Source organism: Salmo salar, chromosome 03 (genome assembly GCF_965601325.2).
Source record: "Salmo salar chromosome 03, fSalSal1, whole genome shotgun sequence".
Taxonomy (NCBI): Eukaryota; Metazoa; Chordata; class Actinopteri; order Salmoniformes; family Salmonidae; genus Salmo; species Salmo salar.
In genome coordinates, this window is record NC_138293.1 from 57568539 (window position 1) to 57585248 (window position 16710).

General features: G+C 42.6%; 1 protein-coding gene across 1 annotated transcript in view; it reads left to right on the forward strand.

Annotated features, from left to right (window-relative positions):
* The window catches only part of LOC106600876 (corticotropin-releasing factor receptor 1), a 183636-nt gene that overhangs the window by 109516 nt on the left and 57410 nt on the right, over positions 1-16710 (forward strand). The window contains exon 6 of the mRNA XM_014192620.3: positions 12658-12764. Coding sequence (XP_014048095.1) covers positions 12658-12764 — 107 coding nt within the window. The remainder of the gene's footprint in view (positions 1-12657; positions 12765-16710) is intronic.

The following is a 16710-nucleotide window of genomic DNA, read 5'->3' on the forward strand; positions in this document are numbered from 1 at the left end:
ATTCCACTGTGGCACATGTACTCTTAAACAAGAAAAAGCACTTTGTTAAGGTAGGAAAAGATCGTTGTCACCAGAGCCCCAGAGGCAGGGGTTATAGAAATAGCCATAGAGTCTATTTTCCCAGGTCAATCATGGCCTCTAAAGAGGGCTGCTTGTCACTCAGGTCCACAGACTTGACATGAAATAAAATACTTACTGGCCCAATGCTTTTCACGTGTTGTATATGTGAACTCGGGTTGAAAATTAGGCTCTCTGGGCTTCGGTAGATGGGCCAAAGACAAAAGAATGTCCCCAAAAAATCGCTCAACTATGAAAGCAAGTGCACAAAGAAACAAGGCAACAGTAAACATGTCGTCCATAAATGATGCAGTACCCCCCCATGGGGCAATTAGTGACAATTATTCCAACTTATGTTGCGTGAATTAATAGGAGAGAAAAAAAACAATGAAGTATTTTTTCCCTCGCTGGAAATCAAAACTTGATAGCTCACAATGGACGGGATGTCAGAGAACGGACCCCACTGCTTGATAGGGAGATGTGTTACAGGAGAAAGCAAAGACAAAAACCTTAGTGGCATGTGGGGAAATGTGTTTATTTCACATGAAGATATGTCATCAGAGCTGTTGCAAAATGGTGTTAAACTTCTTTGGTCTAAATCTGAATATCAGTTATCAAATAATATAGCTGCAAGTAACAATTCTGGGGCCAAGCATGCCATAGCCACATTTAAGACACCATTGTGCAAAGTTTTGTGAAAAAAGACTGGGCGGTTATGTAATGTCATCAAATCATATGGAAGGAAGAGTAGCAGCCATTTATAAAGACTGGTGAGACTGGTGTTTTGCGGGTACTATTTAATGAAGCTGCCAGTTGAGGACTTGTGAGGCGTCTGTTTCTCAAACAAGACACTCTAATGTACTTGTCCTCTTGCTCAGTTGTGCACTGGGGCCTCCACTCCTCTTTATTTTCTGGTTAGAGCCAGTTTGCATTGTTCTGTGAAGGGAGTAGTACACAGCATTGTACGAGATCTTCAGTTTCTTGGCAATTTCTCGCATGGTATAGCCTTAATTTCTCAGAACATGAATAGACTGACAAGTTTCAGAAGAAAATGCTTTGTTTCTGGCCATTTTGAGCCTGTAATCGAACCCACAAATGCTGATGCTCCAGATACTTAACTATTCTAAAGGCCAGTTTTCAGCTATGCTAACATAATTGCAAAATTATTTTCTAATGATCAATTTGCCTTTTAAAATGATAAACTTGGATTAGCTAACACAACATGCCATTGGAACACAGGAGTGGTGGATGCTGATAATGGGCCTATGTACGCCTATGTAGATATTCCATTACTAATCAGCCGTTTCCAGCTACAATAGTAATTTACAACATTACAATGTCTACACTGTAGTTCTGATCAATTTTATGTTATTTTAATGGGCAAAAAAAAAGTGCTTTTCTTTCAAAAACATGGACATTTCTATGTGATCCCAAACTTTTAAACGGGAGTGTACATTCCCCTCACAATCATGGGGGACAACAAGTCTAAATTGTGGAACATTTTATGGGCAGAGCTTATAGGTCCTTATGGGATGCTTGTTTCTCATGAGGAGATGCATATACAGTGGGGTCCGAAATTATTAACACCCTTGATAAAGATGTTAAAGTAGGTATGGGGTTCTTTTCTGGTCATGAGCTCAATGTTCATGTCATCTGACTAAAGCACCAGTTCCCATCCAAGTGCTAATGCTGTTTAGAGAACTCAAGGCATTTGCATTTGTTGGATGACATGAACATAGAGCTCTTTGACCACACACACCAGTGGTGGGTTTGGTATCCAAATGAGAATGCATGAGCAGAAAATAACCTCATATCTACTGTAAAATATGGTGGTGGATCTTTGATGTTATGGGGCTATTTTGCTTCCACTAGTCCTGAGGCCATTGATAAGGTCAGTGGCATCATGAACTTCACCCAGTACCAGGATATTTTAGTCAAAAATGCCTCTGCCAGGAGGCTTAAAGTTGGCCGCAAGTGGATCTTCCAGCAAGACAATAACCCCAAGCACACATCAAAATCCAAATAAATTGTTAATGGGCAATGCTTATAGGTCCTTATGGGAAACATGTTTTTCATCGGGGGCTGCATATATGTACAACATTTCATGAATGTAGCTCAAACGGGACTGGAGATATGCTTGTTCAAAGTTTTAATTTGATTACTATGGCACGCCCCCTTGGGCCAATCAGTGTAATTTTGTAAATGTCGGATCTCCATCTCCATGGAAAGACGCCTCATTCACCAGTGGTGTCTGCGATATCGACTGTGACGAACATACGGAGACAGATCCATAGTCCCCCCCTTATTTCCTCATGGGAGACAACAACTGGCTCAGGCAAGTTATCTTGTCGAATTACATCTTGCCTACACTGTGCGTTAGGGGGATGTTGCTGCTCTGCCAGGAAAGAGAAAGAGATGCCTCAGGACATAGTACTATCACCATGTCTCGTTATGCTGAGGCAGACAAATGAGCAATGAGGGACTCATTTCTGAGTAAAAAATGCATCCCAATGTCTGCCCTACATCCCAGAGTTCCTGTTTTATACAGAATACAAGGTACTCGTTGGTGCATTTGTGAATGACAAAGCTATTTTCCCCCAAGTTAAAGCACAGCACAGAGAGAGAGACACAGGCACAGATAGCAGACAGGAGAGTGTAGATTAAGCAGTGTTGCAGCATGAGGTAAAAGAGACTCCTCCACCTGCGAGATCAAGATAGCCCTGCTAGAAACAGCGGATAGGATGAATTTAACATTTTTCACAAAGTGTAGTGGGGAAGACAGTTGGGCACAGAGCAAATGAAACTGTGAGTATAACTGCTACTTCTGGATCAGAGCACTGTCTTATAACTAAAACATTAAAAGGTGGGGAGAGGATCATGTTTTGCACATACTGCGGATTGTTAGCCTGCCTCGCTAGAAATAAAGGAAAACTACATGGATGTGTTTTAGCGGGAACCCCTTTCAACCTGCTTTTTTTTCTCTCTCACCCACTTTTACCAATCACTACTGTATGTCCATTTACAGTTTCAAGGTGCTGGAATCTCCTCTTGCAGATTTCAAATGTATCAGTAAAATATCAGCTCTACGAGTGAGATGCTCTCTGTGTTCCAAAGTACAAAGCCAAAAGTAATTTTACCAAATGGCTAAATACCAACTGAATGTACCAGCTCAAATCTCTGACTAAGTCTTAACACATGCCATTGTGTACCAATGGCACAAATGTTTCCTATAATCACAGATCTTAGTCATCATCAGGTGTCATTCATATAAACATCAAACTAAAATAATAGTTTATCTAAACCAGCACTGCAGCAGAAGGAGAGGCAGGGGAGTCAGTAGAAATTAGATGAGGGCCCAGCCATCCCTACTGTTCATAGGCTGGCGATGCTGCCTGCTCCCTATGTTTGGCTCTGCATGGCATGTTGCTCCTCCGTTCTCCCTGTCCTGTTTTATTGGCTCAGAGAGCTTTCACTGGCCTCCTTTAAGAGGGCAGGAGGAAATTGGTGACAGATTTGGCCAGCGGGAAGGCTGGCCTCTAAGAGTGGGAGGCGGCTGGGCACTGCCATCAAAAAGCCTCCACCTATCCTCCCCCTCCGCGGACCAGCGTTACGTGACAAAACATATGGGCCTTGTTCTTATCTGTCAGGTTTCAGGGAGGTCAGACACACAACACAAGGCTCACAGCCTCCGATGTTTCAATAAACATATTAACTCTTGAACAAATACAAAAACAGCCTGTCCTTACACACCGGCACATATCCAATACACATGCATGTCCTGCTGATGTGTGTGGGTGGGTGGGTGGGTGGGTGGATGGATGGATAGATGGATAGTTAGATGCAAGCCTGTGTACCACATCGTATGCTAGGACTATCCGGTCTGTCCCAATTGCATAATTAAATAGATAGAGGCCAGGAAAGATGTCCACAGAAGCACTCTGGATCCCTCCCTGACATCTGTTTCCCTCAGGCCCAGCAAGAATATGAATATTTCTAAGAAACTGTTGCCAGTCGGAGCATTAGGATCATCGTTACCATGTGTGAGACCCTATGTAAAGTGATCCTTATGAACCTGGCAGTTGTTTTCACTATGGGTTGGTATGATGGGATGAGTTACAGCTTGCCTTCGCTGTGTTTGTTTGGGGGCTGCTCTGAATGCTGCTACTGCTCAGCCAGGAAAGAGAAAGAGATGCCTCAGGGCTGCGTACTATCACCATGTTAGAGACCATGTCCAGGGACCACCTTTGCTTGCTTTCCCCCATTGACCACTTCCCTCCGATGACCATTCAAGCCGTGAACTTTCCAACCCTCTCTTGACCTTCTGTCTCATTTTTTAAAATTGCTTTTCTTTTTTGTGTTGCTATAAAGCGCTTTGAGAGTCTTTATGTAATGAATAGCGCTATAAAATATGAATAATTTTGTGTGCCTTAGATCCCAGAGTTCCTGTTTTATGCAGAATACAAGGGAGTCATTGGTTCGTTTGTGAATGACAAAGCTAGTTCCCCCCCAGTTATAGCACAGCACAGAAAGAGACACAGAGACACAGACAGATATAGCAGATAGGGTAGAGTGTAGACTAAGAATCTAGGAGACCCTTGGTAGTGTTGTAGCCTGAGGTAAAACAGACTCCCCCACCTGCAAGATCAAGATAGCCCTGCATGAAACAGCTGCTAGGATCAGTGTGCATTTGCGTATGCGTGCGTGCGTGTGAGAGTGCGTGCGTGAGAGTTTGTGTGTGTTGCTAGGGGAATGGGGTGCTTCCAGTTTTAATTTTTTTCTCTGACTCATCAAGGCGTACGTTTGTCGTTTGTAATCTGCCAGTGGCTGCCTGTTGGTAATCCATCAAAGTGACAGATTAGATTGGGGGATTACCGAGGAGATAATCCCATCAGGATGATCTGGCTGGATAAAGATTCACATTTGTCTCTGGGGGAGTTTGTTTTTGTTTCTTTGTCTGTTAGTAGATCTTAGTCCCCATCGCCACTCCCCACTATCCAGTTCTCCAAAATTACAATAGTGAGTGAGTGAGTGAGTGAGTGAGTGAGTGAGTGAGTGAGTGAGTGAGTGAGTGAGTGAGTGAGTGAGTGAGTGAGTGAGTGAGTGAGTGAGTGAGTGAGTGAGTGAGTGAGTGAGTGAGTGAGTGAGTGAGTGAGTGAGTGAGAGTTTCAAAGAGACAAAACTAGAAGGTGTGCTCTGTGATGAGGTAATGACAACAGGTACAGAACAACATGTCCAGAAAGAAGACTGGGAGGAAGTATGCGAAGAGTCATCTCTAAAAAGAAAAGAGATGAGGGGCTGTTGTTTGTAGAGAAGGAGATAGACAGTTGAGAGGCAGTTGCCCCAGAGGTGTTAACTGTATGAGAATGTGAACATTTAAATGGTGTAAAATAAAGATGTGATTTAAAGTACCAATGACATATCATTTCCCTGTTTGATGCCAATGAAATTGACTAAATGACTAATATGTGATATTTGATATCACTCATTGCACATTGATATTAATGTCAACAGTGATCGTCTTGTCCCTTATAAAATGCCATCTGGTTGAGTTATACAGGGGCCTTTTTCACAGATAATGATGGGAAGTCATAAAATCCAGTGTCATCTCAAACCTCTGCACTTTGACTCTATCTATTCAATACCAGACTGTTCTAACAGTACATAATACATACAGACAGACTACAGTTTTTTTACAATCGCTAATATCCTTTTGTCCAATCTGTAGTCACATTTTCAAAACTCTAAACACAATTAGCACAACATCCGTCTGTTGTGGACCATACCATTAACACAATTCATGTTGTTTTCACAGAATATGTAGTCAATTAACACGTTTCTAAAATGCTTACATTTTCTTTACATACAAGCTTACCCAATACTAAAATTATGGATCTTTCTTGTCTTATTCACAAATGCTTGCACACAGTGTGCCAGAAATGAAGACCTAATGTTTAAAACCTTAAAGCCTCTACTTCTGCAATAACAGGAGCTCAAAAGCTATATTGAAACAGTTGATAAGCATTTTTGAATGAATAGATCATTGAAACATTGAGAAATAGCTGATTTACTTTAAGTTGTGTTAAATAGACCAACCACAGGTGATTCTAATCTCAATCGGAGACATAGATAGGTGTTAAAGTTCTTTCAATTACATGGACATACACAGTAAAAAGTGGACTCTTTGGATTGATTTTGTTCAATGTGGAGACAGAACAACACAGAGGAGCAGAGAGAGAAAATATTATGTCTGGACAAGGGAGAGGAACAGTTGAACCAGGGAGAGGAGTAGCTGGACCAGGCAGAGGAGTAGCTGGACCAGGCAGAGGAGTAGCTGGACTAGGCAGAGGAGTAGCTGGACCAGGCAGAGGAGTAGCTGGACCAGGCAGAGGAGTAGCTGGACCAGGCAGAGGAGTAGCTTGACCAGGCAGAGGAGTAGCTGGACCAGGCAGAGGAGTAGCTGGACAGGCAGAGGACTATCTGGACCAGGGAGAGGAGTAGCTGGACCAGGGACAGGAGTAGCTGGACCAGGGAGAGGAGTAGTTGGACCAGGCAGAGGAGTAGTTGGACCAGGACAATGAAGAAGGAGAGGTAGGGGGAGAGGAGTAAGAATGTGTGGTGGTGTTCAAAGGAGAGTAAGATCTGTTGTCACTGACGAAATAAGAGCCACCATCATAGACCATGTGATAAACCATGTTCTATCACTGAGAGAGGCTGGTGAAAGAGTCCAGCCTAATCTCAGACAGTCAACCGTGGCTTCCATTATCCAGAATTTTCAACAAACCTACAGGTAAGTAATGCATTTCACAAGGGCTTCTTCTATCATTACTGTTGCTATGTGTCACGGTAACTGTAGGCCACCAGTCTCAATGCAAAGATATATGTTGTATTTTTGTTCCTCTAAAGGACGTCTTCCTCCCTCCGGGGAGGGAGGAAAGCTCCTCAGTGAAGACCAAGAGCATGCCATTGTAGGATTGTTCATTGCTGACAATGCATTAAAATTGAGAGAAATTCATACCAGAATTGTAGAGGACAACCTGGTAATTCACAATGTGGAAAGCATCAGCCTGACTACCATTGCTCGGACTCTGACCAAACACAGAGTTGGACACAGTTCCTTTTGAAAGGTCAAGGAACTCCGGCACACCCAGGTATGGTGTCTATCCAATGTCTTGTTCTATAGTGAGTTTTACACTATGCTACTCTACATGTAAACATGGGTTACAGTACATACAGTAGGACATACTGAAAAGCATTTACACATACTGTTTTTTTTCAGAGAGTCATAGAGTTGGAGGCTAATCAGACCCCACATGAAATAATTTATGTAGACGAGGCAGGGTTTAACCTGGCAAAAACACGTCGGCGGGGAAGAAACGTAATCGGGAAAAGGGCCTCCGTTGATGTGCCGGGTCAGAGAGGAGAAAATATCACAATGTGTGCTGCAATCTCGAGTGCTGGTTTGGTCCTGCAGAAATGCCAGATTGGTCCCTACAATACTGAGCGCCTTCTTTTGTTTTTAGATGACATCCACCAACAACTGGTGCCAGAAGCAGAAAGGGAACCGCTGGGAGGAAACATGAGGACATTTGTGATTGCATGGGACAATGTAGCATTCCACCATTCACATGCAATCACAAACTGGTTTGCAGCCCATCCAAGAATGGTTTCCCTTTTCCTCCCCCCCTCCTCGCCTTTCCTCAACCCCATTGAGGAATTTTAGTCTGCCTGGACGTGGAAAGTGTATGATCATTGGTCACATTAACAAATGTCCCTCCTGGATGCAATGGATGCCGGCTGCAGAGACATCTCAGCTGAAGACTGCCAGGGGTGGATAAGGCATGCCAAGCGTTTATATCCAAGGTGCATAGCGAGAGATGACATAAGATGTGATGTGGACGAGAACATGTGGCCAAATGCTGAAGATTGTATAGATTAGAACAGGACTGTGCATTTTAGTTTTTTTCCCCTTCTGTGCCTTTTCTTACTGTAATTGTGTTTTATTTTTACACGTTTGGAACCAAAGACCATGTATGTTGGATTTTTTGTTGGTTACTGGCAGCAATTTCATGTTGCTAAGCTTTTACTGCAACAATTCTGTCACTTATTATTTTTTGCTACTGTACATTCTATAAAGTAAAGATAGTATGTTGCAAAAAATGCACACATTCGACACTCAACCAAAAAATGTAGAGTGGTTTAAAGTAAAAGGAAACTGAATAATAAAAAAATATATACACTGCTCAAAAAAATAAAGGGAACACTTAAACAACACAATGTAACTCCAAGTCAATCACACTTCTGTGAAATCAAACAGTCCACTTAGGAAGCAACACTGATTGACAATACATTTCACATGCTGTTGTGCAAATGGAATAGACAACAGGTGGAAATAATAGGCAATTAGCAAGACACCCCCAATAAAGGAGTGGTTCTGCAGGTGGGGACCACAGACCACTTCTCAGTTCCTATGCTTCCTGGCTGATGTTTTGGTCACTTTTGAATGCTGGCGGTGCTTTCACTCTAGTGGTAGCATGAGACGGAGTCTACAACCCACACAAGTGGCTAAGGTAGTGCAGCTCATCCAGGATGGCACATCAATGCGAGCTGTGGATAGAAGGTTTGCTGTGTCTGTCAGCGTAGTGTCCAGAGCATGGAGGCGCTACCAGGAGACAGGCCAGTACATCAGGAGATGTGGAGGAGGCCGTAGGAGGGCAACAACCCAGCAGCAGGACCGCTACCTCCGCCTTTGTGCAAGGAGGAGCAGGAGAAGCACTGCCAGAGCCCTGCAAAATGACCTCCAGCAGGAAACAAATGTGCATGTGTCTGCTCAAACGGTCAGAAACAGACTCCATGAGAGTGGTATGAGGGCCCGACGTCCACAGGTGGGGGTTGTGCTTACAGCCCAACACCGTGCAAGACGTTTGGCATTTGCCAGAGAACACCAACATTGGCAAATTCGCCACTGGCGCCCTGTGCTCTTCACAGATGAAAGCAGGTTCACACTGAGCACATGACAGACGTGACAGAGTCTGGAGACGCCGTGGAGAACGTTCTGCTGCCTGCAACATCCTCCAGCATGACCGGTTTGGAGGTGGGTCAGTCATGGTGTGGGGTGGCATTTCTTTGGGGGGCCGCACAGCCCTCCATGGGCTCGCCAGAGGTAGCCTGACTGCCATTAGGTACCGAGATGAGATCCTCAGACCCCTTGTGAGACCATATGCTGGTGCGGTTGGCCCTGGGTTCCTCCTAATGCAAGACAATGCTAGACCTCATGTGGCTGGAGTGTGTCAGCAGTTCCTGCAAGAGGAAGGCATTGATGCTATGGACTGGCCCGCCCGTTCCCCAGACCTGAATCCAATTGAGCACATCTGGGACATCATGTCTTGCTCCATCCACCAACGCCACGTTGCACCACAGACTGTCCAGGAGTTTATGGATGCTTTAGTCCAGGTCTGGGAGGAGATCCCTCAGGAGACCATCCGCCACCTCATCAGGAGCATGCCCAGGCGTTGTAGGGAGGTCATACAGGCACGTGGAGGCCACACACACTACTGAGCCTCGTTTTGACTTGTTTTAAGGACATTACATCAAAGTTGGATCAGCCTGTAGTGTGGTTTTCCACTTAAATTTTGAGTGTGACTCCAAATCCAGACCTCCATGGGTTGATAAATTGGATTTCCATTGATTATTTTTGTGTGATTTTGTTGTCAGCACATTCAACTATGTAAACAAAAAAGCATTTAATAAGATTATTTCTTTCATTCAGATCTAGGATGTGTTGTTTAAGTGTTCCCTTTATTTTTTTGAGCAGTATATTTCATATTGTATGCAGGTAGAACTGAAACATGAAAAGTAATACAGTTTTTGTAATGCCATCAAATGTTAATATTTTGAAAGTCGTTGTGCTATTATTGACTACAGTTGAAGTCGGAAGTTTACATACACCTTAGCCAAATACATTTAAACACAGTTTTTCACAAATCCTGACATTTAATCCTAGTAAAAGTTCACTGTCTTAGGTAAATTAGGATCACCACTTTATTTTAAGAATGTGAATTGTCAGAATAATAGTAGAGAGAATGATTTATTTCAGCTTGCATTTCTTTCATCACATTTCCAGTGGGTAAGAAGTTGACATACACTCAATTAGTATTTGGTAGCATTGCCTTTAAATTGATGAACTTGGGTTAAAGGTTTTGGGTAGCCTTCCACAAGATTCCCACAATAAATTAGGTGAATTTTGACCCATTCCTCCTGACAGAGCTGGTGTAACTGAATCAGGTTTGTAGGCCTCCTTGCTCGCACAGGCTTTTTCAGTTCTGCCCACAAATGTTCTATAGGATTGAGGTCAGGGCTTTGTGATGACCACTCCAATACCTTGACGTTGTTGCCACTATTTTGCCACAACTTTGGAACTATGCTTGTGGTCATTGTCCATTTGGAAGACCCATTTGCAACCAAGCTTTAACTTCCTGACTGATGTCTTGAGATGTTGCTTCAATATATCCACATAATTTTCCTCTCTCATGAGGCCATCTATTTTGTGAAGTGCGCCAGACCCTCCTGCAGCAAATCACCCCCACAACATGATGCTGCCACCCCCGTGCTTCACGGTTGAGATGGTGTTCTTCAGCTTGCAAGCATCCCCCTTTTTCCTCCAAACATAACGATGGTCATTATGGCCTAACAGTTCTATTTTTGTTTCAACAGACCAGAGGACATTTCTCCAAAAAGTATGATCTTTGTCCCCATATGCAGTTGCAAACTGTAGTCTGGCTTTTTTATGGCGGTTTTGGAGCAGTGGCATCTTCCTTGCTGACCGACCTTTCAGGTAATGTCGATATAGGGCACTTTTACTGTGGATATAGATACTTTTGTACCTGTATCATCCAGCATCTACACAAGGTCCTTTGCTGTTGTTCTGGGATTGATTTGCACTTTTCGCACCAAAGTACGTTCATCTCTAGGAGACATAACACATCTCTTTCCTGAGCGCTATGGCGGCTGCGTGGTCACATGGTGTTTATACTTGCGTACTATTGTTTGCACAGATGAACGTGGTACCTGCAGGTGTTTGGAAATTGCTCCCAAGGGTGAACCAGACTTGTGGAGGTCTACAATTCTTTTCCTGAGATCTTGGCTGATTTCTTTTGATTTTCCTATGTTGTCAAGCAAAGAGGCACTGAGTTTGAAGGTAGGTCTTGAACTACATCCACAGGTACACCTCCAATTGACTCAAATTATGTCAATTAGCCTATCAGAAGCTTCTAAAGCCATGACATCATTTTTTGGAATTTTCCAAGCTGTTTAAAGGCACAGTCAACTTAGTGTATGTAAACTTCTGACCCACTGGAATTGTGATACTGTGAATTATAAGTGAAATAATCTGTCTGTAAACAATTGTTGGAAAATTACGTGTGTCATGCACAAAGTAGATGTCCTAACCGACTTGCCAAAACTATAGATTGTTTACAAGAATTTGTGGAGTGGTTGAAAAATGAGTTTTAATGACTTCAACCTAAGTGTATGTAAACTTCCGACTTCAACTGTAGGTTCTTCATGGATAGAAAACATGTGCTACTGTTTTAACAGAATGATTAGATAATGAGTCGGGTTTGTCGTGTTGTGATAGAGTTAGTGTATGTAGAGAACGTTTCTTTGCATTTTGAAATGTAGAGTTGATATTTAATGAACAAAATGTGGTTCTGAGCAGAAAATTTACTATTTGGCTAATTGTGTAATGTAGGTGTGTTAAGAGTTTAGAAAAAGTATTTTAAGTATAGGTAAATTATTGTTAGCAATTGTAAAAAACTATAAACTGTTTTTAGAGATGAAATTCAATTATGTGACTTTTATAGATCCTTTGCAAAGTCTGCTGTACATGATGACCTCATGAGCGAAGGCTGTAATGCGTGAACTATTGACATATGTAAAGACCACATAATCAAATATAATTTTATTTATCACATGCGCCGAGTACAACAGGTGTAGACTTTACCGTGAAAAGCTTACTTACGAACCCTTTCCCAATGCAGATATTAAAAGTAAGAAACATTTGCTAAATAACAAAAAGGAAATATTAACTCAAATAATTATAACGAGGCTATATACAAGGAGTACAGGTACCGAGTTAGGGTTACATGCAGGGGTACGATCTAGTTGAGGTATTTTAGGTTATATGTACATGTAGGTAGGAGTAAAAGTGACTAGGCAATCGGGATAGATAACAACAAAGAGTAGCAGCAGCGTACTATATGTGAAGAGTGTGAAAGTCTGTCCATATGTGAGTGTGTGTGTGTGTGTGTGTGTGTTGGAATGTCAGTGCAGTATGTGTGAGTGTGTGGGCAGAGTCCAGTGAGGGTGCATAGAGCCAGTGCAAGAGAGTCTGTACAAAAAGAAGGGGATCAATGAAAATAGTCCGGGTAGCCATTTGATTAACTGTTTAGCAGTCTTATGGCTTGGGGGTAAAAGCTATTCGGGAGACTTTTGGTCCCAGACTTGGCGCTCCGGTACCACTTGCCGTGCGGTAGCAGAATGAACAGTTTATGACTTGGGTGGCTGGACTCTTATAACATTTTCATTTTTCTCTCCTTTCTGCAGAAAAAGAGCAAGCTGCACTACCACATAGCGGTGATCATAAACTACATGGGACATTGTATCTCTCTGGCAGCCCTGCTGGTGGCCTTCATCCTCTTTATGAGGCTGAGGTGAGTAACACTGTCCTCCTACTGTCATTCCTCCATCATATCAACACATCATATAACAAACAGATAACACGACACCCGTCTGTTACGTTCCTTCACGTTCCTCCATCATATCAACACATCCTATGTTCTGTTGTCACACCCACACAACCCCATAGCCTTGGTTACGGCTAAGTGTTTCATACTCAAGCCAATACAACATGAAACAGTACAGTATGAAACCGAGAAGAAAATACCATTATTCCATAGTTCATAATACTCTATAATAATCCTGCCGAGATTCGTGTTATTTTATGGCTCAGTAGACAGGATCCACGTTCTTGTGCCTGATACTTGTCACTCACCGGGGGGGGAATATGTCATTATGTGTACCACCAGCCCGGCCCTCAACCCTGCAGTACATGCTCTGTCATGACCCATCAATGTCTAAATTGATTTTCTGACTCATGACAAGGTTGGATGAATGAGGTGGTGAATGTAATGCAGCGCTGGTTTGACCTAGGTGTAATGCAGCCTTGTTTCGGTTCTGTCCTGTATATGTCCAGCATATTAGTGAAGTGTGCCCTGCTGGAGTGGCGTGTATTATTCAAATACATTCACACACACAGGCACGAACAAACACACACACACACACACACACACCACACACACACACACACACACACACACACACACACACACACACACACACACACACACACACACACACACACACACACACACACACACACACACACACGGACAAATCCACACTGAGACCCAAACCCATGTTCCCACAACCGCAATCTTGTTTTGTGAGAGGAGAGAGACTGTTTCATTCTGGACTCCCAGGGTTCACCCGCTGTTCAAAAACTGGTCGAGTCAACGTTGTTTCCACGTAATTTCAACCAAAAAATGTGACGACGTTGAATCAACGTGGAAAAGTGATTGGATTTGAAAAAAGTCATCAACGTAAGGGAATTGTTTTACCTCAATCCAATGATATGGTGATTTTTTTATTTTATTTCACATTGAGTTCATGTTAGTTGTCAACTCAACCAAATGTAAAACAAAACTAGATGTTGAAATTATGTCTGGGATGTGTTGACCAGTGAAGGCACTGTGCGGTGGTGAAAGCAGTGATGCGTGACAAACAGCATGTCACTAACAACCCAACATGTCAGTCAGCCAAAAACCACGCATGTCTGTGTTTTCTCAAAGGCCACACCAAAACAGATTATCTGGACTCTGAGATTAAACATATAGTCTAAGAGATTGTTTAGAACAGATTATCCTGGATTAATCTGGTCCGATTCATTTCAGCAAGATACTGTCTCACTGCTTCAATTGCTCCAATCAAGAAGTCTCATTTGAGTTGAGACAACAGAGGAAGATTTTTTAGGCTCACTCAATCTGGTTAAAATAGTTACATCTTCAACATCAGTGCCCTGTTTATTAACCTCTTACCATCTCAGCTAATATGGAGAGTGGTGTGTCATAAAGCTATTGGTCGTACTGTATGTATGTAGAGAATAGAGGACAGGAAAAGTTAAAGTCGTAAAGTAGCAGACAGGCCGGCCAGCGCTGGTCTACTGTTTACTTCCTAAACTGAAATCAAACAGCTAGCAGGAACAGATGTCTGGGATGGACACACACATACACACATACACACACACACCCTGAGACTTCATTACTCCTTCTCCACACATGGGCTGAACTCGCTGAAATCACGGCCTGTTTTATCTTTTCATTTGATCTGGCTGTGATAAAGCTGTCCTTTTTAATATTTCACACACACACACACCAAAAAATGTTTTGGCTCTAAAGCCCCTCTAGCTACTTCACGGGTATAGACCTCTCACAGGAGAATGGTAGCTGTGTGAGTCATACATTGTTTGTACTGTAACGACAGAAGAAAAGTCCCTGAAAGGAGTACTTTCTCATTCACATGCCTCGCTTTGATAGATTATAGGCCTTCAATGTCTTTTGGCATAAAATCGAAAGTCAAAAGGTGCGTTTTTTTCTTTTTACACCCTTGAAACTGAGTTATTTTATATATCCTCCTTTTATATCCTCTCTAATCTGCTCTTCAGGACTGATTACAAAATCAATAATACAATTTGAAGGATTATCAGATTACGGAGATGAATCAAAATAGCTTCACTGCCTGAATGCATTGTACAGTTAAAAAACAATGCACATCATTGTCACTCCTGAGTGTATACGCTCTTCTTTGATCATGTAATGCTTTGCTGTACAGTATCAGTGCATTCAATGCATGCGGATTGTTTGGGTAGCTCGGCCAAGGGAACCACTTTTAAGAGGTTTAGTGTCTGCACATAAGCTTCGGTAACACTTTGTTTGGATAGTCCTAAACCTCCTATTCAAACTCAGTGAATACCCCAGGCCTGGTTTAGTGTGCGGACAAGTTTAGATTGAATGACTTGAGGTTATTTTCAGTCCGGGAACACAACGGTAAGAAGAGGGTAAACACATTGCTTGTTCAAGCCTCACTGAGTTAAGGCACCCAATGCACTGTGAACGGTATTGCTGAGTTTGAGTTGTAGACAAAGCATCCATGGGAGAACACTTCTGCTTCACCCCTCCTTTCATTCACACTTGCTGACATTTGGTAAGATACTGCCGAGCACTGAAATATACAGACGCATAAGTGTAAAAGAGGAAAAGGTGCTTTCGTATGGAACGAGGGCTTAGTTGTTTGTGTGGGAACTTCAGCTGACGTGTATCTAATTATGTTGAATTGGGGCGGACCTAAATTACTTTCGGTTATACATGTGGATATTTCTCGTGCACAAGTTTTGTAATTGCCACCACTTGGAAACTTTGTACACGACTTCATGATTCGTCAATTATTTTAACACTTAAGTGATTACGAAAGAGAAAAAGATTATCAGGGAAACAACGACTTCAGATGATCATTGACTTTCCACTGATCCCTGAACTAGGAAGACCTGGCGGATTCTATTCCCGTCCATACTGACGTAGCAGCAGGATGAAGAGACAGGGTATGTAGAGGATAGGAGGCTACAGACCTCAGAGACACATGGTCTCAGTGTGAAGTGATGGCCCCTGGCCAGCTTCCCTCAGCTCCCCAGTGAACTGAGAAACGCACCGACAGCGAACATACCCAGGACCCCAGCACTGCACTGGCAGGGTGTTACCAACGCAGTGATATGCCATTTGGACTGTGAAACACACCAGGGGGAATCTGCGTCAGTAGAAAAGGACAAGCAGAGCAGCACTGCTGTCATCCACTAATGGAAAACCCCCTGTTGGGAAAACGACAGAGGCGTTATTCACGTAGCTAACCAGTATCTTTGCCTGATCTATCCCCCTCATTTTGTGTAGGAGCAGGCGCTTATACAACCTGGTCTTAGAGCATTTTGTATTATTTTGTATGTAAATCCGAGACTCCATTTATCAAATCAAATTTTATTAGTCACATGCGCCGAATACAACAGTGAAATGCTTATGATATTCTAAGTTTTATATAGTATGTATTCATTTGTGGATGTCCATCGCATATTTCGAATGTTATGTTATGAATTACAATTCGTATTATATGTTACGAATAAGCTAACTGTATGATATGTGTAACGGGCGTCGTATAGAGGTGACCAAGGCGCAGCGTGTTGAGTGCTCATAATTGTATTTTAATGAAAACGAAGACTTTGACAAAAGAAACAAAACGACAGCTAAGAGTTCTGTCAGGTTACATTAACGAAACAGAAAACAACTACCCACGAAAACCAAGTGGGAAAAGGCTGCCTAAGTATGGCTTCCAATCAGAGACAACGGTAGACAGCTGCCTCTGATTGGAACGATACCAGGCCAAAACATATAAACACAAACATAGAATGCCCACCCCCTATCACACCCTGACCTAACTAAACAGAGAAAAAATAGCTCTCTTAGGTCAGGGCGTGACAATATGTTAACAATTCTAGCT